The sequence below is a fragment of the Parasteatoda tepidariorum genome, chromosome 1 (genome assembly GCF_043381705.1).
Source record: "Parasteatoda tepidariorum isolate YZ-2023 chromosome 1, CAS_Ptep_4.0, whole genome shotgun sequence".
Classification (NCBI taxonomy): Eukaryota; Metazoa; Arthropoda; class Arachnida; order Araneae; family Theridiidae; genus Parasteatoda; species Parasteatoda tepidariorum.
Window position 1 is genome coordinate 6179140 of NC_092204.1, and position 23877 is coordinate 6203016.

Sequence of the window (23877 nt, forward strand, 5' to 3'; positions counted from 1 at the left end):
ATATATATATATTTCATTCCTCAAAAATCCCCCACTTTCTTTTCAACTTAAACTATGCAATTCTTGTTTTTATTTATTTATTTATTTTTTTATAAAAAGAGCGCTTTTTGTCAGCGATTTCGTTATCGCGTCTCATGAATAATTCAACACGGGATGAATTGTTTGTGAATATGTTCCCGGGTAAATATGCCTTTATTTAGTTTTTGTCCTGTTTTATTTTATGAGCGTATTTATATCTTTATCGTGGTTCGACAAAGACCCTGTTCGTAAAAAAAAAGATATGAGGTATTTCTTTCTTTCTTTCTTTTTTTTTTTTAAAAGGAAAATCGTTGCAGGATGTGCCGACATCCCCTCAATATTATGAAAAGTGACGTTTTTGTCAGCTCCACTTTTTTTTCTTCCAGCAATAATCTCGAAACGTTCTAATTTTATTAATTTGAAAAGAATCCTAAACGAATTTTACTTAGACAAAACTGAGCTTACAAAATATCCCAGATAGCAAAATAAGGTTTATTTTCACTCAACAAAAACCTTTCAAACCTAAAAAGGTTTGCTATACGGTTTACGTGTAAACCTTCTAACCTTAAAACGAGATCTGTCTATTCTAAGTACATCACCCTAATCCAAAACCATGGAAAACAACCTTCTATATAAAAACCTTAAATCGAGGTTGACTTAAGGTTTTCAAGAATGAAAAAATCCTTTCATAAAGCTAGTCTCAAGGTGAAAATAATCTTAAATCTAGGTAATTATAAGGTTTTCTTTTCCCAAAGTCTTGTATGCTCAGCTAAAATCCACCCCGTCTTGAAATTTTAATGGACCATGCAAATTGATCCTATCGCTAGTGTGACGTCAGCTAAACGTCATGATGGACCTAAGTGACAGTAGTTTTTAAAAAAATAATTTTGAATCCTTTTAGGATGAAAGGTTTGAAACTGCAATATTTTTTCTTTATTGAAAAAAGGTTTTTAATACAAACATTTTCGGGACAATAAAAAGAAAATTCCGAAACAAGGTTGCCGTAAGGTTTACAGGATTTCTGAGATATATCATTTAAAATCATTTTTAGGTCCACCGGATTCAAAAATGCATGGCATCAAAATAAATTCCCAAATCAGAGTAAAAAAAAAAAAGTGTCCATTTGAAATAACTTGATATAGTATATATTTTAAAATGAAAGTTGTTGTTCGTTCAGAAAAATTACAATCTAAATTGTAATTGTTTGATCATAAAGCATGACTTAAAATAAATGCTTGACTAGTTTAGTTATCTAGTAAGAAGGGAAGATGAAACTGAAGCCCAGAACTAAGTTGCATGATTTGCTTGGAGAGAACACGCATATTAAATTAAACTGACTAGATAGCAGAAAATTGATTCCAAATAGTGATACAAAATTAGATAACGAACGAGAACTGAGTTATACAAACTGGTGATTAGAGTCGCGATGGCTCAGGTTATAGAGCGTTCGCCTTCCAATGAGGTGAACCGAGTTCAAATCCCAGCGATGGTTGGTCGATACGAATTCCGCATCAGCCTTGTACCGACCACAGTGCTGACGTGAAATATCCTCAGAGGTAGACGGAGCATGGATTAGAGTCCCCTGCCGTCAGATCAACCGTGGGAGGTTTTCGTGGCCTTCCTCTTTATATAACGCCAATGAGGGATTGTTCCATCAAAAAATACCTCCACGAAGGCGAATGTCTTCCAATACTTGATCCAGGAGTTCTGTTGTCTTCTGGACTGGGTTCAAAATTACAAGGTTACAAAGTTGAACATTAGTAGTCGTAAACCCAAAAAATTGGATCAGCTGTTCAACGACGGTTATAAAGTAAAATAAAACTGGTGATTAGATAGGACTAAAATTTGTAATAAATAAAACAGAGAACTTAAGCGCATGAACGAGAAATAATATAGACTAGCACCATGAAGTACATGTTTAACTAAATAGGAGAAAATCAGTAATACAAACACCGCCAAGAACTTAAAGGCATTGAACTAGTAACTAGCTACGAAAGAACAAGAACATGAGTAACTAAATTAAACAAACTGATGAAGACATAGGGCAAAATTAGTAGCAGCATTACCTCATTCATAGGGAACTATCTTTTGATAGACATGGTAGGAAGGTCACGAATTTTGACTCTTCAGTTGACTAGGACAGCTCTTGAGCTGGTAACCCTCTTATCAAACTTTCGCACCACAACCAGCATGTGTTCTTTCAGCCACGACAGATTAAACGTGTCCCTTGCGGCGTATGCAGACTGATTTTTTTGTCGATCATCAGGATCGAACTCACTACCCCAGCTCTCCGGCCAGCAGTGTGAAAGACTCCTAAATTAACTGCGCCACCAGAAAGGCAAAATTAGTAGCATTACCACTAAGTGGTAAGTTGTGTGAACTGTAAAGTATGATAATTAGGGACAGCAAGAACTATAGGATGCATAAACTAAATAATTAAGATTATGATACCAAATAATAATTCAATAAAAAAGTTAGTCAGATAAGCCATTGAGTTAAACGAAACAGGATTTATGTAATGAAATCAATAGTCGTGCACGTATAATTTATAAAGAAATTAAATATATCCATGATTTGATGACGATTTGAACTTGACACGCTTTAAGATCAATTGGTTCTAAGATTCTAAACTGCTTACAGATGTTTTTTTTTTCCTTCAATTTTTCAAATAAATAAATAAACAAAATCTCGATAAACTATATAGCAATTATATTCTGTAAATAATAGTAAAAGCAAAATAACGGGTTCCATAATTGTTTGAACTACCTTTCTTTTTATTATTTCTTTGGTGATTTGTATTAGTGCAATAACAATTTGATTAGAAAGACCCAACATATGTGTTGTAGAAGGTTCAGAAGCATTTTTTTTTTCACAATAAATCAACCTTTCTACTTTTTTTTTTGTAATAACTTTTTCTTGATCGAAAATTCATTTGCTTACTTCTTTCTCACAATTTTCATTGTGTCCTTTTTATCGCGATGAAAAATTCAAAAGTAATCTATTTCTTATTTCATTCGCGGAAACCGAATATTTAAATGTATCCATCCTAACGCCCATCAAAAGCTTAGAATATTCTGTCCAACGAATAAATCCTGAAGACGGAATCATTTTTCTTCGCACATAAACTTGAGAGTGAAAGAAAAAAAAAATGTTCCATCCTATCTGTGACCACACCCCATTCAGAACGTATGCATAAATTCGATTTACACGAATTTGCAATACCTTCGCCAAAAGATCGTGTGTTTTGTAGGAAATACATACATCGAAGCAGGGTTTTTCATATTTAAAGCTTGTAAAATCGTTGTGTCTTTTTTTCTTCTTCTTCTAAAATGGAATATTTTATAAGACATTTGGAGGTAGCCTCTACGTTGAAATTTTGGAATGAAAAAAAGAAGGAAAAAAAAATTTAAAGGAAGAATTTTGATGTTGCATTACTTCGACTGTCGGGCTTTTCCTTTTCTGGAACCAATTTTCAAATTTCAAACTGGAAATATTTCTTTTCTATTTCCTTAGTTTATTGATGTATTTACATTGCTGGAGCTTAAATCGAAAGTAGATTTTATTCTAAAGAATAACTTTTTTTTCGAAATTTAACAGAGAAACGTTCTTTTTAAATAAATAAAGTGTATAAAACATGGAAATCTTTTAACGGTTGCCATATTATCTTAAGAATACAAATTTTTTATTATTTTTGAGTTCTAAATTTCTGATTAACTTTGGACTAAAGATTCTTGATTATGCTAAAAAGAGCTTAAATCGTAAGTAGATTTTATTCTAAAGAATAACTTTTTTTTCGAAATTTACCGGAGAAACGTTCTTTTTAAATAAATAAAGTGTATAAAACATGGAAATCTCTTAACGGTTGCTATATTATCTTAAGAATACAGATTCGTGATTATTTTTGCCATTCTAAATTTCTGATTAACTAAGGCCTAAAGATTCTGATTATGTTAAAAGGAGCTGAAATCGAAAATAAATTTTATTCTAAAGAATAACTTTTTCAAAATTTAGAGGCGAAGTATTTCTTTTAAATAAATAAACTCTACTCAATTGAATAAAAAACTGGAGAATCTTTATAACGCTTGCCTCATTAACTTAAAAATACAAATTTGTGATTATAAAACGTTTTGTACCAGACATTACCTGTTATTCCATTTGAATCTACCTATTTGAGCTTCTTGCTACGAGTAGAACAATAAAATTAGTACAACGGATTTTTTTTTTTAATAGCATGGAATTTGATGAAGAAAAAAAAAAATATATTTTTCGTAACTATTTTTTAAATTCCAACCATATTTCAAAGCGACAACTTTGTCACGCATGCTTATTTCAGCGACATTTATCGAAAGTTTGGCGACAATTGTCGCCTCACGGGCGTGATCCCAACAAATCAATAAGCCAACCATTTTGTAGAAATTCTTAATTTTTTTATAAGTAAATATATAAGCTGCTCGAACTGTGGCGGCTCAGGGGATAGAGCGTTCGCCCTCCAATGAGGTGAACCATTTTCATATCCCAGCGTTGGCTGGTCGATTCGAATTTCGCATCCGGTTTAAACCGACCACAGTGCTGACGCGAAATATCCTCATTGGTAGACGGATTATGGGTTAGAGTCCCCTTGCCATCAGGCTGACAGTGGGAGGGTCTCTTAGTTTTCCTCTCCATGTAACGTAAATGCGGGATAGTTCCATCAAAAAGTCCTCCACGAAGGAAAATTTCTCTCAATACTTGATCCTGGATTTCCCATGTCTTCTGGATTGGGTTCAAAATTACAAGGCTACTGAGTTGAACATTAGTAATCGTAAATCCAAAAATTATGTGGGCTGTTCAACGATGGTTTTAAAATAAAATATGTAATTCGTCCAATAGTTTTTTGCTAAACAAAAGTTATATGGATTGAATATTTTGTTTCTGTGTAATTCCAAAGTTGTGCTTGCATCTGAGAACTCTTTAAACTCTGCATGAAATCGATGCGAATCGAGCCTATATAAATGTACCGAAAGCACAACTATATGGTGCGCTTTATTCATGTTGTTTTGCTTTAATTTTATTCCACTAAGCTCAAAGTATACCTTACATTCTTTTGCAACTTGAAACTTTCTTTCCCGCAGTAGGATTTGTTTAAAAGAACCCTACTTATTTGTTCGACGGACAACAAGTATTCATTTCAACTTTCTAAACGAATCAGGAAAAGAATTTTTCTGAAAAACGAAATCTGTTCGAACATTTCTTTTTATGAAGAACAACGTATCATTTAACATGGTAGATATCCTTCCTATTCATTATCGGTCTTTTCCCTCGTGGCTTCCGGCGATCTTCTTTTGGAACATCACGCAAACATCTCCCGCCATCTCTTTCTGCAAACGATAATTTGGTATGGTAAACATTTCTTTGCTTCAAACGATGTTGCGTTTGTTGTAAGACAATGGATGAAAAATGAATCATCTTTCAAAAAATTGCGCCTTAGATTTTTAAGATTTTTCAAGAATTCTAAGCATAAAGATAGAACCGTAAAAATAATATAGAATATACTGTCAATTATGTTTCTTTTACAGTTTAGACTCTGATTTAAACATCGAGTTTGTTCCTTTTCAAATAATCCTAAATATCATTGATTTAATATTTTTCGAATTAAAATAGTTAATTTTTTAAAGAATTTTCATGACGAAAATTGGTAAGTATAAAAAGTTACTGTAAAACAAAATTTAAAAAGAAAAATTAAGTAAAATTTTCGGTATTGTAATTTTCCTAAGTGTGATTAGTTTTAAATAAATCATCATGTCGATTAAAAAAAAAAAATCTAAGTTGATCTAGTTAAATCTTTGACTCAATTTATTATTATTATTATAATATATATATANTATATATATATATCTCGTTTGTACTAACAAAATGTATTTTATTTCATAACTGTCATTGAACAGCGGACCCGATTTTAATTCAATATTAATTTCTTAATTAAGTTTAATTAATTAATTTTAGTTTTATATGGAAGAAGAAAAAATTATAATAATTTAATAAAAAGTAACTAAAATATAACTTTTCTTTATTGTCCGTGTTTTTAAGGAGGAATTGACTTTAAAAATTTTTTTTATATTGCTAGTTTATAATATATTGACGTTTATAATATATTGACGTTTATAATATATTGCTAGTTTATAATATATTGGCTATTATATATTGACGCCCGGTGGCTGAGCGGTAGCGCTTCGCGCTGTCGTGCCACAGGCCCCTGGTTCGATCCTCGGGCCGGGCAGGGTTGACTCAGCCTTTTATCCCTTCAGTGGGTCGATAAATGAGTACCAAGCATGCTTGGGAACTAAACACTGGGGGTTTCGCGTTCGGCTGACCACCTGACCGGAACATCTGCTCCTGCACCCCAGAGCCCAAGGCCATGAAAACTGAGATGGGCACAGTAGGCCTTGGCCCTCTTGGGCTGTCGCGCCGCTGAGTTTAGTTTATAATTTACTCCCATTTTCTAGAAATTCTAGCATTTTCTAGGATTTCAAAAATTTAAGCGATCTCTTCAAAAATTTTACTAACACTTCTTTAGAAATAACTCACTCGATACCGACAATTTTTAGAATTTAGAATTTTGTCTTTACTAATATTTTCTAGAATTTTATTAATCTTTTCTAGATTTCAGTCTGGATTTTGACACCCAATACGCCCATTTGTTTTGCAGTTTTTTCCGAATCGAATGTTCTGCTTCCTGTGGTTATTATAAAATCTTTCTTTTTGAGTAATTCCATCTTTAATAGATTCTTTAAAGATGTGAGGGGGAGAGGTTCAGCGATTTTCATGGGTGGAAAGATAAGTACCTGATAATCACTGATTGAGGACATCACCATCAGAGAGAGAGAGAGAGAGAGAATTCGTGAGTTCTACACCTCCTTTAATGATGGGTCACGAAGTGGACGCTTTGCTTTCGGTTTCTTTTTGAAAAGGTAAGAAATCCAATTATTAGAGACGCCTGGCTAGTGTGTAGCTTGACGCGTGCGCACTTTCCTCTAAATTATAATGTTGCAAAGATTGAAACCATCACTTTGGGCTTATTTTGTTTACTTAGCCCCACTCCTTGATTGTTTTCCTGTCAAGCCTACTTCGTTTCTTTCATTCTTAAGCCTAATGGCCGCTTAATGCAAAATACTGGCCAGTAAAACGTAAAATAAGTATTCTTTCTTGCGGTTCCTGTTTAAGGAAGTCTGGAACATTGACGAGGTCATGAGGAGGGGTAATCCTGAGCAATTTTTGGCCACCTGGCAGGTTTCGGTAACAAGGAACGCTGGCTGGTAAGAGGCAGAATTTTGTGATTATGTTAAACAAGAAGTTAAAGAAACGTTCCAAAATGTGATCAAATCTATTTGTCGAATGATTTAGGATTAAAAATTGGAAGGATTTATTGATTCAAAACTCTCCAAGTCCGAATAAAATTGAAGATACTTCGCAAAAAAAGAAAATTCTAGTCATTTTTATTTGTCTGTTTTTGCCAGATTTCAGCAATAAGAAATGCTGGTAAGAAGCAGAATTTTGTGATTCCGTTAAACAAGAAGCTAAAGAAACGTTCCCAAAATGTGATCAAATCTATTAGTGGAATGATTTAGGATTAAAAGTTGGAAGGGTTTATTGATTCAAAATTCTCCAAGTCCTTTAAAAATTGAAGATACTATGTAAAAAAGAAAATTCTAGTAATTTTTATTTGTCTGTTTTTGCTAGATAAAAATGAAAGCTGGTAAGAAGCAGAATTTTGTTAAACAAGACAGTAAAGAAATATGTCGAAATGTGATCAAATCTATTTGTGGAATGATTTAGGATTAAATATTGGAGGAATTTATTGATTCAAAACTCTCCAAGTGCGGAAAAAATTGCTGATACTTTGCAAAAAAAGAAAATTCTAGTCATTTTTATTTGTCTGTTTTTGTCAGATTTCAGCAATAAATTTAAAAAAATGTATTCTAGCAATTTTGTTTTGTCTACAAAGTTTCAGGGTAGAAAAAAGTCTAATTCTATTTTTCCCTCATACTTAGCTTCACGTTCTTCGAAGCTTAGGGTGTTTTCCGTTTTTTCTACTATAACTGCAGCGGATTTGAATTGTTTTTTTAACCAAGTTTTTATTTTTATTACAATATATTTTCTCCTAAAAATTTTTTTACGCATATTTCTTCCGAAAATAAATTTTTAAATTGTAGATAATGAAGCAACGTGAAAGTTGTTTAAAAAAGTGGAACATTTTCTTTTCCAATCTGATAATTGTAAACTAATTCGAAATTTGAATGTCTACGGACAAAATCGGAAGAGTTGGCGAAAATCATCCTAAATAAAATTTAACCTCACCAAATTGGCGTTAAACATGATACTCAATAACTGCTGCATTTTCATTTATTAAAGCAAAAGCTTAAAAGATGCTGATCTAATATCATGCACCAATAAATATGGTCATAAGAACACTTGACGAATGAAAGTAACGATTCGCAATAAATATTTTAAATCATTGATGGAAACTTTTCAATGATATGATTCTTGATATGAAAACTTTTCAAGATTTAGATAATTTCAGGAAAGACTTCAAAAAATTTTAAAACTAAAGAAATGAAGCATATAATTCTTTTTTTTAAAATTACATAAAATACAGTCCATTCCCAACTTATTAGACGCACTATAATATTCTATGTAAAATCTTAATTATCAGGTGATACTATACAGCTTTATTGTTTTTACGCTACTGAAACCGGTTTGTACTTCTTTAAGTTCGTGTATAATTATTCGTTTCCTGTTCTTCGTTATATTCGTTTCCTGTGTAAATTAAAAGCTTATGATTAAGGCCCGGATTTTGATGACATTTGCAATTTTTTTGCATTTTTTGCTTTTTTGGACATTCTTTGTCCTTTAGAGCATTTTTTGAGATTTATAGGGCATTTTCTTTAAAATTTTAAAGCATTTTTTAAATTTTTTATTAAATTTTTCTAATTCTTATTATTTTTTATAATTTTTTATTATTACACTGGCTTCCAAACAATGAAGAAAATTTCTAGGATATTAACAGGTGAGGCAACATCTTTTCAAATTGAAGAAGAATTGTCTGTAAGTGTGACCGTCCTTTTCAAGTACGCACCAATTACATCAGTAGACGTTGAAAGAAGCTTCTCCTGGTATAAAAACTTGCTTTCAGACAAGAGACGCTCGTTTACATTTCAAAATATTAATAAAAAAAATTTAATAATCCACTGTAATTCTGATATTTAGTAATATTATGAGATGGAAGTTGTTATATTCACTTAAGTTTCTATACAAAATGAAAATGTTTTGGCGTCAATATATTTTCCTTTTTTTCTTCTTATTTTTGGATATAAAACATATTTGTCAAACTTTAATGAACGTAGAACAAGTATTGCATTGCTTTATATTTTTTGAAACGACTCATAATAATTTTAAAGAGTAAAACATTGTTTTAGTTCAATATTTTTACTTCTATTTAAGTCATGTCATAAGGTATTTTTAGCGCAATTTTCGCATTTTAAGGGCATTTTTTGTACTTTTAAGGGCATTTTTTGCACTTTTTAATGGCGTTAATTGAGATTTTTTAGGTCATCAAAATCCGGGCTCTACTTATGATTGTTTAAAGTAAGCATACATGCCATCATAATGGATAAGAAAGCTCGAAAGCATTATGATTAAAAAAAAAAAAATTTCAATTTCCATACCTTGATAACACCTTCACGCTTGCCGATTTAGCAAACGGAGTTCTTTTTCGAAAGAGGGATTGTTAAAGCAAGATCATATCTGTAGTTGGTCTTATCACTTTTTTTGCCGAAGACTAGTTTTTAAAGTTAAGTTTTTGAATGCTTCGTTAAATTTGACTGGTTTCAAACAATACAGCTTAAAGTTGGCAACTTAGGAAAAACAAGTTTCAATGGTCTCTTCTCAAATGCAGCATGAATGGGTAAAATAATGGGTACTTCAGGAAGGAGAACTCCCATACTCACACATGTGACTTAGGACGTCAGCGACAGTTAATCTCTATCAGCAAAATGGCGTCTAAAAGTTGAGGTAAATTTCTCTACCTAAGTTAGAATGTTCATTAACCATACTATAGTTAAATACATAGCCCTATCACACATCAAATTAGTTGAAATATAATTCTTTCTCGTCTACCTCTTTTACATAACTTAGATTTATTATTTGCTTACGTATTTTATTGTAACCGTGATATATTTCTGTTTTGCGTATCTGGCAACTTTGATGCATAATTAGTTTATGTCCCACGTGGCTGCGTGCCTGTTTCTGTGTTAAGTTCAATCGTAAATATATAGTGAAAGAATTGAAATCTTTGAGAAAGAATCTTTATGAAAGAATTTAGAATGTGTCATTTAAAAGCATTGATACTTGATGGGCTTGGTTAACATGAAATATAATGGAAAGAACAGTTGCTAGCGTAAACAAATGCCACGTTTCAATAACCAATCAGAATCGAGATACCCACACCACGTCACTTGCAGGTATCCCGTAGTAACATTTTCACTTTATATTCATCTAGTTCAAATTTGATAACAACAATTCAACTTATGAAGTGTCGATTTTTTACAACTGTAATATCACGATTTCATGTTTGTGTTTTAAATTAATGGCGCTGTTTTAAGAAAACTACAACAAAAATTTAGGTCTGGGCAGAAAAGTTGTAATATACAGTGAAAGAATTCAAGATACAGTGTACGTAGCGTTTTTAAAAAGTGCTGAAAATTGCTTATTTTCGATTTTCGCTTTTTAAAAGCCCTTAAAGTTGCTTTTTTCATTGGGTGTTCTTAAAAAGTGCTTAATTATCCCTTTTTCGAAATGAGATTTTTCCTTTACTATGTTGATTTTCGCTTCGAATTATGCAAAAAAACACAGTTAACATTGTTCTTTCTATTCAACGTTTTCATAATTAATTCAACCCCAATCTATTTCGGCTTATAGTTAGTCCGTAGCGTTTGAAAACACCATTCGTTTTACATAATTCAAAATTTCATGATTTTTGACAATTGTCAAAAACAATGCCAAAAGGTTTTTTTTTTTGACATGACGGTTAAAACAAGATAAAATCGTCGATTGTCAAAATCATTCCAACCCTGCCTAATTTTGATATTTTTTTAAAGTGCTTAAAAATATTTTTGAGTGCTTGAAAAGTGCTTGAAAGGTGCTTATTTTTTGTTAAATTATTTGGTTACGCACCCTGAAGATAATATAAGAATGTAATATATAGTGAAAGAATCCAAGATAATATAAGAATGTAATATATAGTAAAAGAATCCAAGATAATATAAGAATGTAATATATAGTGAAAGAGTCCAAGATAATATAAGAATGCAATATATAATGAAAGAATCCAAGATAATATAAGAATGTAATATATAGTGAAAGAGTCCAAGTGTAAATATATAGTGAAAGAATTGAAATCTTTGCGAAGGAATTCGGAATGTGTCATTTAAGAGTATTGATACTTGACGGGCTTGGCTGACTAGGAATAAAATGGAAAGAACAGTTGCTAGCGTAAGCAAATGCCACGTATCAACAACCAATCAGGATCGAGATACCCACACACTACGTCACTTGCAGGTATCCCAATAAAGTTTTACTCAAAATGATGAGAAAAGTGAAATTAGGTGAAAGCAAACATTCATGAATAATGTGTTCCGACAGATGTAAGAAAATCATTAAACATATCGAACGAATATTTCATCTAGAATCATTACTCGTTCGATAATTCTATCAGTAAGACAGAAAAAGGGATTTTCAACGAAAGGAAATGCCTTTTTAATGACAAAAAACTTCAATTTCATATTTCATTCCGGAGAAAGGAATATTTCCTGTGATTTAATCGTGTCGCTTTATTTGTTTTAACGTTGTCCATTTGTCGCGTGACGTACATTGTTCTTTCGTTCGAACGTTCTCTTTCCCCCTTACCCGATTTTCTTGATTAGGGGGATCATGAAAAATGCAAACGGGAAAGAACAAACCTATCGTGGGGCTTACACGGTCGTTTGCAATAAACGAGGAAAAATATGAGGGGGGAGGGTTGTTCCTTCCCTTTTTCTATTTTTGATTATCAGATTTCTTTTTTTTCTTTCCAGATTTAATAGATTTTCATGCAATTTGTTTCGATAATTTGTTAATAAGATAAATTGACGAGGACGTTTGTTTTGAGGATTAAAATGCTAGAACAAATGAGGTAAAATTACTAGCTGAAATAAAGGGGCCATCCTTTTAATGTTACCAAAAATGCTGCTAGCAAATTTTGACATGCACCTTAGCAAATAGCCAAATTATGTTGGTTAAAACCAAATTCGGAATTTTACTTATTTTTCACATTTCTATTAGTGTTTATATTTAAATATTTTTGGGATTAATTTATGGTAGGAGGTACATTATTTGCGTCGCACTAGAACTTCACAATGGGCTATTGGCGGCTGTCTAGAAAACATCTTAGAGGATGATCCGAATTCATGCCATCGCAATTTTGATCGTCTACAGAGGGGATGGCTCTTATGCTTTGGTCTTTGATATATATAGTAGTATTTTAAAGAAAATATATTTAAAGAAAAATATATAATAAATATAAAAATATGATATGTATATATATAGCACAATAAAAACAAAGAGAAAAACGAAGAAAATTAATAAGTTTTATTAACTGCGCATAAGCTGCAAGTATATAGAACTCATAAAATAAGCTAAAAAATTCAGAAAATANTAATATATATATATATATAATGTGTGTGTGTTTTATAGAAATTTTAAAAAAGCTTCATTTTTGCGGATATAATCGTGTGAGCTGATGACAAGGTTGCATCTTTTCTTTATGTTCTTGTGCCATTTTTTTAAAATAAAAATAAATTTAAAAATGTAAATATTTTTTCAAAACATTTCTTAACATTTTTTTTCTCCATTAAAATTATTTTATTTCTTGTTCCTTGTTTTCTCTGTAGTATACATATGCTATTGGGTGTGATTAATGTATGAGTAAATGTGATTCTCCGCATCGATATAAATTTAATCGATTAAAGTTGTTTCAAATTTGAACGATATTACGATTACCAAGTACCGATTTTAACAATGTTAAAACAGTGACCAGCAGCTAAATAAGAAAATTAAAGAAATCAAAACTGTTACATTCGATTGGAAAAAAAAAATTGGCCTAACGTAGAAAGCGAATAACGTTCGAAAAGAACTATTCCCTGGGGGCTGGAGCTCACATGTTTCTTCTAATGCCTAGCAGGTACTATTTTTTATACCCAAACGATGTCTCATTCCGCCCAATTATTTCGTCTGGAGAGGTTCACATTGCAAATGCGGTGATGACAACTTCGCAATTTATAACTCTTAATTGCGCTAACGCGTTCAACAGAGGGATTTATTTCTTTTTCCTTCTTTTCTTTTTTGAATAATTCTTCAATTATCCAAATGTTAATAGACTTTTTATACTCTGCCCCCCCCCATACTTTTTTACCTTTCTGTTTTACATTCGCCCCCCCCCCTTTGCGATTTCGGAGTGTGTTAATCGTTTTCATTCGAACGCGACAGTATAATATACGCGGCACACATTTCGACTGCCTTTATATAAATGATGATAGAAATGTTAAGAAATCATTTAGGAATAATCATTTTCGCCCTCTGTCCATTTGATAGCGCGAATGTCGAAGCTAACTGATTTTTTTCTTTTTTTTTTTCGCCAGGTGGGATGAGAGGGCAGTGAAAAAGGTGTCTCCTGAGCGATTTCGAATGCTTGTATTCGTTCCATAAACAGTGTTAGGATAATCAGAAGAAATCCTTAGCATAATTATCTTTGAGGAGCCGTGATGGCTCTGGGGGATAGAGCGTTCGAATCCCAGTGACGGCTGGTCAATACGAATTCCGCATCCAGCTTGCACCGACCACAGTGCTGAGGTAAAATATCCTAAGTAGTACACAGACCATGGGTTAGAGTCCCCTTGCCGTCAGGTCAAATAGTGGTTGTCGGTTCTCGTGGTTTTCTTCTCCATGTAACGCAAGTGCGGGTTAGTTCCATGAAAAAGTCCTCCACGAAGGCAAATTTCTCCCAATACTTGATCCAGGAGTTCCTTTGTCTTCTGAATTTGATTCAAAATTACAAGGCTACGGAGTTGGACATTGGCAGTGGTAAACCCAAAAAAATTGGATCGGCTGTTCAACGACGGTTATAAAATAAAATAATTGTCATGAGAAGTTTAAATATTGTTTTGTCTAGCAATGTAACGAATAATTGTAGCATCTGAAGAGCAGATCGGTATCAGCCCTCCCCTCCCCCCTCACTTGATCGGTGAAATTCTTTTGAAATGTAAATTTGATTTTTTTTAAATTTATTTATTTATTATTATATTTTTTTCAGTGCTTTCTCATGAATATTTTTTGTTGAAATTTAAGTTTTTTTCACAATATTTTTCAGTTATGTTATTTTCATATATACTGCAATTCTAGTTTATTAAATATGCCGAACAATAGTTCTGTAATAGTATTAAATATGTCGAACCAATAATATGGTAATAGTATTTTAAGTTAGTCAAATCAACTGTAATAATTGTATTAAATGCGTTGAACTCATAGTATGGTAATAGTATGAAATACATCAGGCCAATTATGTAATAGTAATTAATACATTGAACCATTAGTACGCAATAGAATTAAGTAATTAAAACTCATAGTATGGTAATAGTATTAAATAGATTGAACCAATTGTATGGTCATTGAGTTGATTGCACTGAACCGTACTAATAGTATTTTTACAGGGGTTACTATAACGAAGCAACACATAATAGCTCTTAAAATGTTACTTCTTAACTTATTTAGGTGATAAAACTAAGAGATGAAACTTAACTTAAAGTCAGACGAATAGGTATATCTCATATTATAGATATCACCTAATCGATATAATCAAGTATATATATCTAATCTTTACAATCAAGAAATAATAAGTATCTAATGGATATAATAAGTATCTAATCAATATAATCAAATGGCATCTTACACCTACTGTAAAATGGGGTGCCACTATGTAAAGAATTCGTTTTTAAATTGCAACAATTAAATATTTTGAAATATATTCTCGTCTGACTTTTTTTAAAGTAGTAGGCGAAACTTTCATGGAAAAGGAAATTCACAAGTTTTGAGAAATTAACAAAAACGAAAAAAAACAACATATTTTGCCAATTTGTTCAGTTAATTCAACTTATTTAAATATTGAATAAATGTAATAATATCAAAGAATATATTTATATCAAATCGGATACGACAAATATTTCGGACATTCACCAAAGCGACTATGTGATTGTTGACATACACCGGTGAAAGTCGACATTCTCTTGATTATGGTCATTCACAGAAACATGTATTACTTTTTTTTAAAATAGGTATTTTGCAATTAATATTATGCATTTTATTCCATCGCGCTTGCTAATTTTTCCAAGCACCATTTCTGATCATTAAAGAAAAGTAATTTAAATCGTTCTAGTTTTAAATAGTTTCTTTTTTTTTTGCAAAGAATTAAACGAATAATACGAACGAAAAATGACCAAAATGAGGAATTCCTCATAATTAGCGAATAGCTTTGACAGACCCGGCTCTACTTTTGGGGGAAGATATTTTTTAATCTTCTTTCTTGTAATGAAGAAGGTTCTAATTATAAATATTTACGCTTAATTAGAAAACTGATATTCGAATTGCACTTCCGTTAAAGCGTGCAGACGAATTTAAATCACATAATAAATAGAAAATGAAGTTTTTTTTTAGGTGAAACCTAATTTGAGAATAGATGTACTGTGTGTAGGGGGGGGGGGGGGNGGGGGGGGGGGGAGAAAAAGTGCCATTCTTTTTCGAACGATGCGCTGAAAAAAATGTAATTAGCGGAAGAAAAAATTCATAAAAATATTATTCTACAATTTTGTTGTCGAGCAAGGCAAAGAAAAATATATACTTTTTTTTATTTACCATTTTTGTTGCAAGACACCGTCTTTATTTATTTATTTTAAGTTTTACATCACGACAAACGTAAACGTGTCATTTCTTTTATTTCGCGCGTTTTTTTTCCTTCGGGGTGGAAAAAAAAAGTTTTTTTTTTTTCTTCATACGTTTGAGAGTTTCTAGTAAAAAAAAAAATACACCGTTTATAATACACAAATTACATAGTGATCAAAATTCTCGTGTCTAACAAATTAAGGAAAAGACGGGACTGTATATATTTTAAACACTTTTTTTTTTTACTCATTTTTTTTTCTTCCGTCGCAAATGTCAGTGTCATTATATATTCATTTAGGGGGTGCTGTTCTTTTCTTGTAATCGAAAACACGAGAATGGATCTATTTAACTTCTTTTTTCCGTGATTTTTTTTTCTCTATTTTTTTTTTCAGTTGAAATTGTTTAGTTGAAAAACAACATATTCAAAAAAATGTCGCGAATCTGCAAGCGCGTCGATCAAATTTTCAATTTATTAAAATAATTACAATAGTCAGAAACTACAGAAGAAAGGGGGGAAAGTTTCTATTAGCTGTTGAGTTATTTGTTTTAACATTCAGGCATTTACTTCAGATTTAAATTAACTTTTCTAAAAATGCTCGAATATTGGATAATGTAAATGGTTTATAAATTAGTGTTACCGAAGCTTTATTTTTTAAAGAAATTCGCGGAAAATTAAGCGTGATATGCGTCTTTCATTGTAGAAGTGGCAGGGTGCGTAGTCAAATTTTTCAACAAAAAATAAGCAGCTTTTAACTACTTTTTAAGTGCTCGAAAAATATTTTTAAGCACTATATACACAAACAAATTGCAAAATAATTTTCAAATACTTTACACAATCATGATAAAATAACTAGTTTCTGACAAATAACTATTTTCTTGATTAGATTAACCATTATAAAATGATCGAGAGATTTTTCGGTTCGATATCATAGGGTGGAAAATGAAGTCTGAAATTGAGAATATCTTGCAAAATGCAGCAGAGTTGCACATGACAGTGCAAGAATCTCACTGAAACCAGCTAAGTAGATGCACATTCGGACCCGCAAGTATTTCATCAAACATGTAAAATGATTGGCGCTTTTATACGTTATGGACCGACGGTACGCCTAAATAGATTATGAAAATGTTGGATAGAGCAATGTGAAAAGCACGCTATTGCATATTAAGTGGCTAAAATCGACATGTCAAAGAAAAAAATCTCATTTTCGAAAAGGGAAAATTAAGCACTTTTTAAAAACGCTAAGCACCATGAGTGGTGTAAAGCCGTGATTTATTGTTAATACGATTTTTTTTCTCTATATTGCACCACTTTCAGTCACTTATAAAAGTGTACCAACTACCAATAATTGTCAAAACAATCCCATAAAAGAAAACAATGATAGAGTGCTTGTATTTATTTACATTAATTTCAAAACATAATATTATCATTTTGCAGAACATTTTAAAAATCTGGCACGTAATAAATTTACAGAATCCTGCGCATAAATTAGCAAAAAAGATTATTGTTCCAAAATACATTAGTTACTTTCTAAATGGACTACACGCGTAGCGTTCCTGTGATCTTTATTAAAATTATTAATAGGCGAAATAATTTAAAAATTAATGGGCGGAATAACTTAACAATATAGATGGGCGAATAATCCCACAGAAAATAATACTGGCCTAAGACTTGTACTGTTTTTTTTTTTTTTTTTTTTTTTTTTTTTTTTTTTTTACCCATAAACTTGCAATGAACGACTTACAAAATGTTTATGTCAGAATTTGAAAATATGAATACCACGTGAAATAATTCCAAAATATCAATAGCTGAACAAGCTATCTGCTTTTATAATAACCATGCATTTCCTTCGTGATTAGTTTTCTTTAGGTAAGTAATTGCTAAAACAATCTCATAGAATACTTGCATACTAGCTGAATACTTGCATTTGATTCTTACTTATACATTTAATATTTGCACTTGCAATCTAGGACAAGTATTGGTCTTGCATAAATAATGCTTATAGAAATATCAGAACTCTTAAAAGCAATATTTTTATTTAATTAACAGAAAACAATTTAAAAAGATGATTTTTCAAAACACGTATGGTCAACTTGTCAGAAATATTTGAGGACGCTATTATTTGATCAAGCTATCTGCTTTATTATAACCATGCATTTTCTTCTGGTTTAGTTTTCTTGATGTAATTACTTGCTAAAACAATCTCATAGACTAGCTGAATACTTGCATTTGATTCTTACTTATACATTTAATATTTGCTCTTGCAATCTAGAACAATTATTGGTCTCGCATAAATAATGCTCATGGAACAATCAGAATGCTTAATAGTAATATTTTTATTTAATTAACAGAAAACAACAGAAAAATAAGTAATTGCTAAAGCAATCTCATAGAAGATATTACTAGCTGAATACTTGCATTTGATTCTTACTTATGCATTTAATACTTGCACTTACAATCTAGAACGACTATTGGTTTCGCATAAATAATGCTTATGGAACAATCAGAACTCTAAAGAGCAATGTTTTCATTTAATTAACAGAAAAAGAAGAAAATGATTTTTCAACGCAAGTATGTCAGAAATATTTGGGGACGATATTATTTTTGTTTCGATTTGAAAGGGAGGAATCTCTTTTCGTCGCCTGAGATTAGATCGAAAGCATCAAGAGATAAATAGAGTGAGATGGACAAGATTTCTCCGGAAATGTCTTCTTCCCCTTCTAGCTTAAAAGGGGTTGCCCGAGATACGATTGGCGCCAAAAGGTGGGGATTCGTGATATACAGCCAATGAAAGATTCCTTCTGTCTTCGCCAAAAACTTTCTATTTATTAAGATCGATGAATTCATTCGAATTTTGGTAAATAAATTTAAGCGACGTACGATCAACCAAACATCAATTCCAATACTAAATTATCTAATGAAGCTTTCAGCCGACATTTTCAATAAGCCACTATAGTCCCTAGTCAAATTATTAGACGCACTGTAAGATTCTATGTAAAGTCTTAATTATCAGGGGATACTATACAGCTTTATCGTTTTTACACGGTTGGCACTTGTTTACGTTCATGCAGCAATTGATTCACATTGTAATGCAATACATTAAAAACAAATACAAATAGGAAGTATATGAAAATATCTTCTGAATCAAAACCCCATTACATGTATGTTTAGCTATAAAAGTATTGCCTATAAACTCGTACAAAACATGTAATTAATAAAACACTTCAGTGCTTCTAATCATTTGGTCTAATTATTATAATATACTAATATAATACCTGATATAATAATTATTCTATATTTACATAATATATCGTCTAATTTAAACAATCGTCAAATTTACATTACATATGGTCTAATTTAATTAATTAATACACGACTGTAAACAAGTGAAAGCCGGTTTCGGTTACGTAAAAGCAATAAAGCTGTATAGTATCACTTGATAATTAAGATTTTACATAGAATCTTATAGTGCGTTTAATAATTTGACCATAGACTGTATATTCCGTGACATGTTGATGCGAAAATTGAATATTAGCTACATTTCGCTTTTATCAATCAAAACTGGCTGTTTCTTTACAGTTAAAGTATGTACATATTGTTGAACTATTTATACCAACACGAAACTAAACTTTATTTGCTGCAAATAAATGCTTAAATTTAAGCGACTGAGTCAGAAAAAATTTATTGAAGGAAAGTGGGTTTTTTTTTTTTTTTTTAACTGAAATATTTTTATTTACGTTGTTGTGTTTTGGATTACGTGAGTTTAAGATATAAATTAAAAGAACTGCATATAGTTTTGAGTTAATTGTTTTTCTGCACACATTTTTATTACTAAATTGATTTAAAACTATGATAGATGTAATAACAAAATACGTCTTTCATCACGCTAACTTTAGAAACTAAACTGAATTTAAAACTTGATATATATCGACTTTCAATTCAGCCAATGTTTTTTAAGAGTTTTTGTCACGGCAGTTTCTCTTTTCGTTTGTGATTTGCGTTAAATTCAAAACAGTATTGAACTTTCATCACCTGCAACTATAGCAATGTACTATTATTTAATGTGTCCTAAAGTTTTAACAGCATTTTTCGAGCCTCTTTTTCCAAAAAAAATAAATATATAAAGCTCACAGCTTACAGTCCCTGGCCAAATTATTAGACGTACTATAAGATTCTATGTATAATCTTAAATTATCACGTGATACTATACAGCTTTATTGTATTTACGTAACCGAAACCGGTTTGTACTTGTTTACGTTCGTGTATCAATTGGTTAAACCTGACGATATATAATATAAATTCCACGATTGGATACATTAGACGATATATTATATAGATATAGAATAATTATTACATCAGGTATTATATTAGTATATAATAATAATTATAACAAATGATTACACGCACTGTAGTTTTTTATTAATTACATGTTTTGCACGAGATTATAGGCCATACTTTTGTATTTAAACACACATGTAAATGGATTTTATATACTACATGTTTTATATACACCCAATGAAAAAAGCACCTTTAAGCACTTTTTAATAACTCTGCCCACCCTGTGTATTATAGTATCTTCAGATAATTAAGATTATACATAGAATCTTTTAGTGCGTCTATTAATTTGGACAGGCACTGTAACTGGTGCCAAGGTAAAATTGCTTCTGGGGTATGCTCGCCAAAAGGGGCGATCCAGTCCGAATCTTAGTCCACGGATCTCCGTCTTTCTGAAAGGATAAAATCAAACTGACCCTAAGCCCCATCTCCCTGGATTCTATTTCTTTTCCGGAACTGCAAATGATTACCTGGAACCAAATAGAAGTAATCAAAGCTCGAACAGAAGGAAACCTAGAATACATATGAGACACAAGGTTAACTGTAAGGATGGGTGGAAAAAATTCTTTTTTTATTTCTTTTCTTTTTTCCTGTGAGTCCTTTTCTTACAATACAGTCTCCTCCCTGATAGGTGGTGGATTTTATTTTCCTCTTACATTTTTATCAGGTTTTTTTTTTTTTCTTCTTTTCCTGTTTTTTGTGTGCCTCCTTTCACATTCGATCTCTGATTGAAGTTTTCCTGAGAATTGTATTCCTGGAATAAAAATTAGGATTTGAGGGATACACTAGGTGTGGTTGAATGTATAAAGAAGAAAAGTTTCGCAAAGGATTTAATTTAGTGTAAGACGTTCTTTGATGGAAGGATTTGTTTTGAGCGTTTTTTTTTTAAAATCAATATTGATGACGTGCAGATTTTTTAATTAAATGAATTTTATTGAACTACCCTTAACACTGTATGGGATTATTTTCTAACGCAGTTATAATATTATGGGTCAATATTAAAGTGAGATATAGGGCCGTGTTTTAATACAGAATATTGACTTCGAATTTCCTCGTTTTAACGATATTATATATACTCATGCCTATAGGGCCACATAGTGTGCTCCCTATTAGGATTATAATTATTTCCTCTGTTAGGGTACACTAGTACCCGGTAATAAAATACGTGATCCAGTATAAATATTATTGGTCAATATTAAGGGGAACATTATTTTCACTCCTTGCAATGAACAGTGGACGAAAAAGAATAACTTTTGATTTGATGATCGGATTATCACGTATACATACATACATTTAATGATACTGATTCGTGGGCCTAATCTTTAATATATTAATTATTTAGTGCATGTGATATTTTGAAATCCGACATACATCTGAATATAATCATACCCTTTTTTTCGACTGATCCTTAAAATATCCAGTCGCAATCAGAGAAATAGGTTCCCAATAATTTTTGTAGGAGACGATTCCTTCAATGTTTATTTCACTTTTTGTCCATATCTCGAGAACTCTAAAAACAAATTGAAAATTTTTTTGCACTATTAAATAATTTCGTTTATCCTTACATGATTCCATAAAAAAATAATTTTGAATATTTACTTATTATTTTATTTAATTATGTTTGAAAAAGTTTGACTTCTTGCGTTCAGAAATTTTTACATTAATTGAAAGATTGTAATTTCAAATGATAAAAATGCAAAATTTGATCAAATTTAAAAATTTTATTTCTCGAGATATATTTGCATTTGGCCATTGCAAATAAAATATGTTTTCCTTTTTTAAAGAGAGGAAAAAAAGAGAGAGACATAAAGAATTATGCAATTATTACTCCTTTCCAACTTATTTAACTCGTATCTTATTTTATAACCATCATCGAACAGTCGATCCAATTTTGGGCTTTAAACTACCATTTCTCAACTCCGTAGCCTTGTAATTTTGAACCCAATCCGGAAGACAAGGGAACTCCTGGATCAAGTATTGGATGACAAGTATTGGCCTTCGTGGGGGACTTTTTGATCAAACTAACCCTCATTTGCGGAGAGGAAACGATGAAAATCTCCCACGGTTAGCCCAACTGCAAGGGGACTCTAACCCAAGCTCAGTCAGCCACTGAGGATATTTCACGTCAGCACTGTGGTCGGTGCAAGCCGGATGGGGAATTCGTATCTATCAACCATCGCTGGGATTCGAACCCAGTTCACCTCATTGGGACGCGAATGTTCTATCCCCTAATAAGTTGAATGCATCAGTCTTTTCCACCTGATAATTACCATGTCCACCTGATAATAACCATTCCCACCTGATAATTAACTTTTAATGCTCAAACTTTTTTGACTTACGTGTATGTGACTTATTGCTTGCATTCACTCTGAATATTGTTTATTATTTCAGGAGGTGATTCTGATTGTGAAGGTGATGCTAGTTCGACGAGTGGCAGTCAAGGGAAGAGACGGCGGACGAGAACAAACTTCAACGGATGGCAGTTAGAGGAACTAGAGAAAGCGTTCGAAGCATCCCACTATCCCGACGTATTCATGAGGGAAGCACTTGCCATGAGGCTGGACCTCGTGGAATCACGGGTACAGGTAAGGAGAACATTCATTTATGTCAGAATTCGTTGGGAGAGAATATTTATTTTCTAATACAGATTCCCGATATCTCAAAAATGAAGGGACGCTAAAAAAAAATTTTCACGATAGCGAGATAACAAGTTTAGAACTGAATATGTTCTAAAAAGTAGAAAAAATATATTCTGAAATATTATTCTAAGAAGTAGAGTCATGAAACATAAGAATGACTACAAAGAAATATGTACGTAATAACGATGGTTAACTATCATCATTACGTACATATTTCTCAAATTGTTTTTTTTTTTCATATACTAAATGCAATAATGATCATTTTATTTTTAAAAGTAAGACGTAAATAATTACGCATTAAATAGAAAATAATTGATTCACATTGTGATATTTTTGTAAAATTTCTATTTCGATAAAAAAAATTCGACATAGAGAAGAATCCCTTCTACGTAGGAATTCAAATTAACATTAGGTGGAAAAGTAATGACTAGGGGAAAAATATTTTTTGACATAACAAAGTTTTCGAGATATCGAGAGCATACTCTACTAAATAGCAAGCAGGACTCACGAAGTTACAAATAATCACTAAGTCCACTCACTAAGTAACTAGAATACAGTTACTTAGATGTAACACTATAAAAAGCGTTACTGAGTACCTAGCAAAGATACTAAGTGACGCAATAGAGGCCGTTCAACTATTATGTGAGCACTTATGTGATTCGCTTCCATATCATCGATTGAATATCGTCTGCACTAACTAATTAACATATTTGAGGTCACCCTTTCGAACCATTAAGAATGAGTCTTTGAACGCGAAGATCTGATCATGAGATCATAAGTTATTTAGAGGGGGTCATTCTTTCTTTTCTTTTTTTGAGCACAGTATTATTCTTTTTTTTTTTCCATCTTGCTGAATGACAAAGTAAAAGTTATTTTGTAAATTAT

General features: G+C 31.6%; 1 protein-coding gene across 1 annotated transcript in view; it reads left to right on the forward strand.

Annotated features, from left to right (window-relative positions):
* Positions 1 to 23877, forward strand: part of LOC107449778 (homeobox protein unc-4 homolog) — a 152074-nt gene that overhangs the window by 65443 nt on the left and 62754 nt on the right. The window contains exon 2 of the mRNA XM_016065427.3: positions 22745 to 22938. Within this exon, the coding sequence (XP_015920913.2) occupies positions 22745 to 22938 (194 nt within the window). The remainder of the gene's footprint in view (positions 1 to 22744; positions 22939 to 23877) is intronic.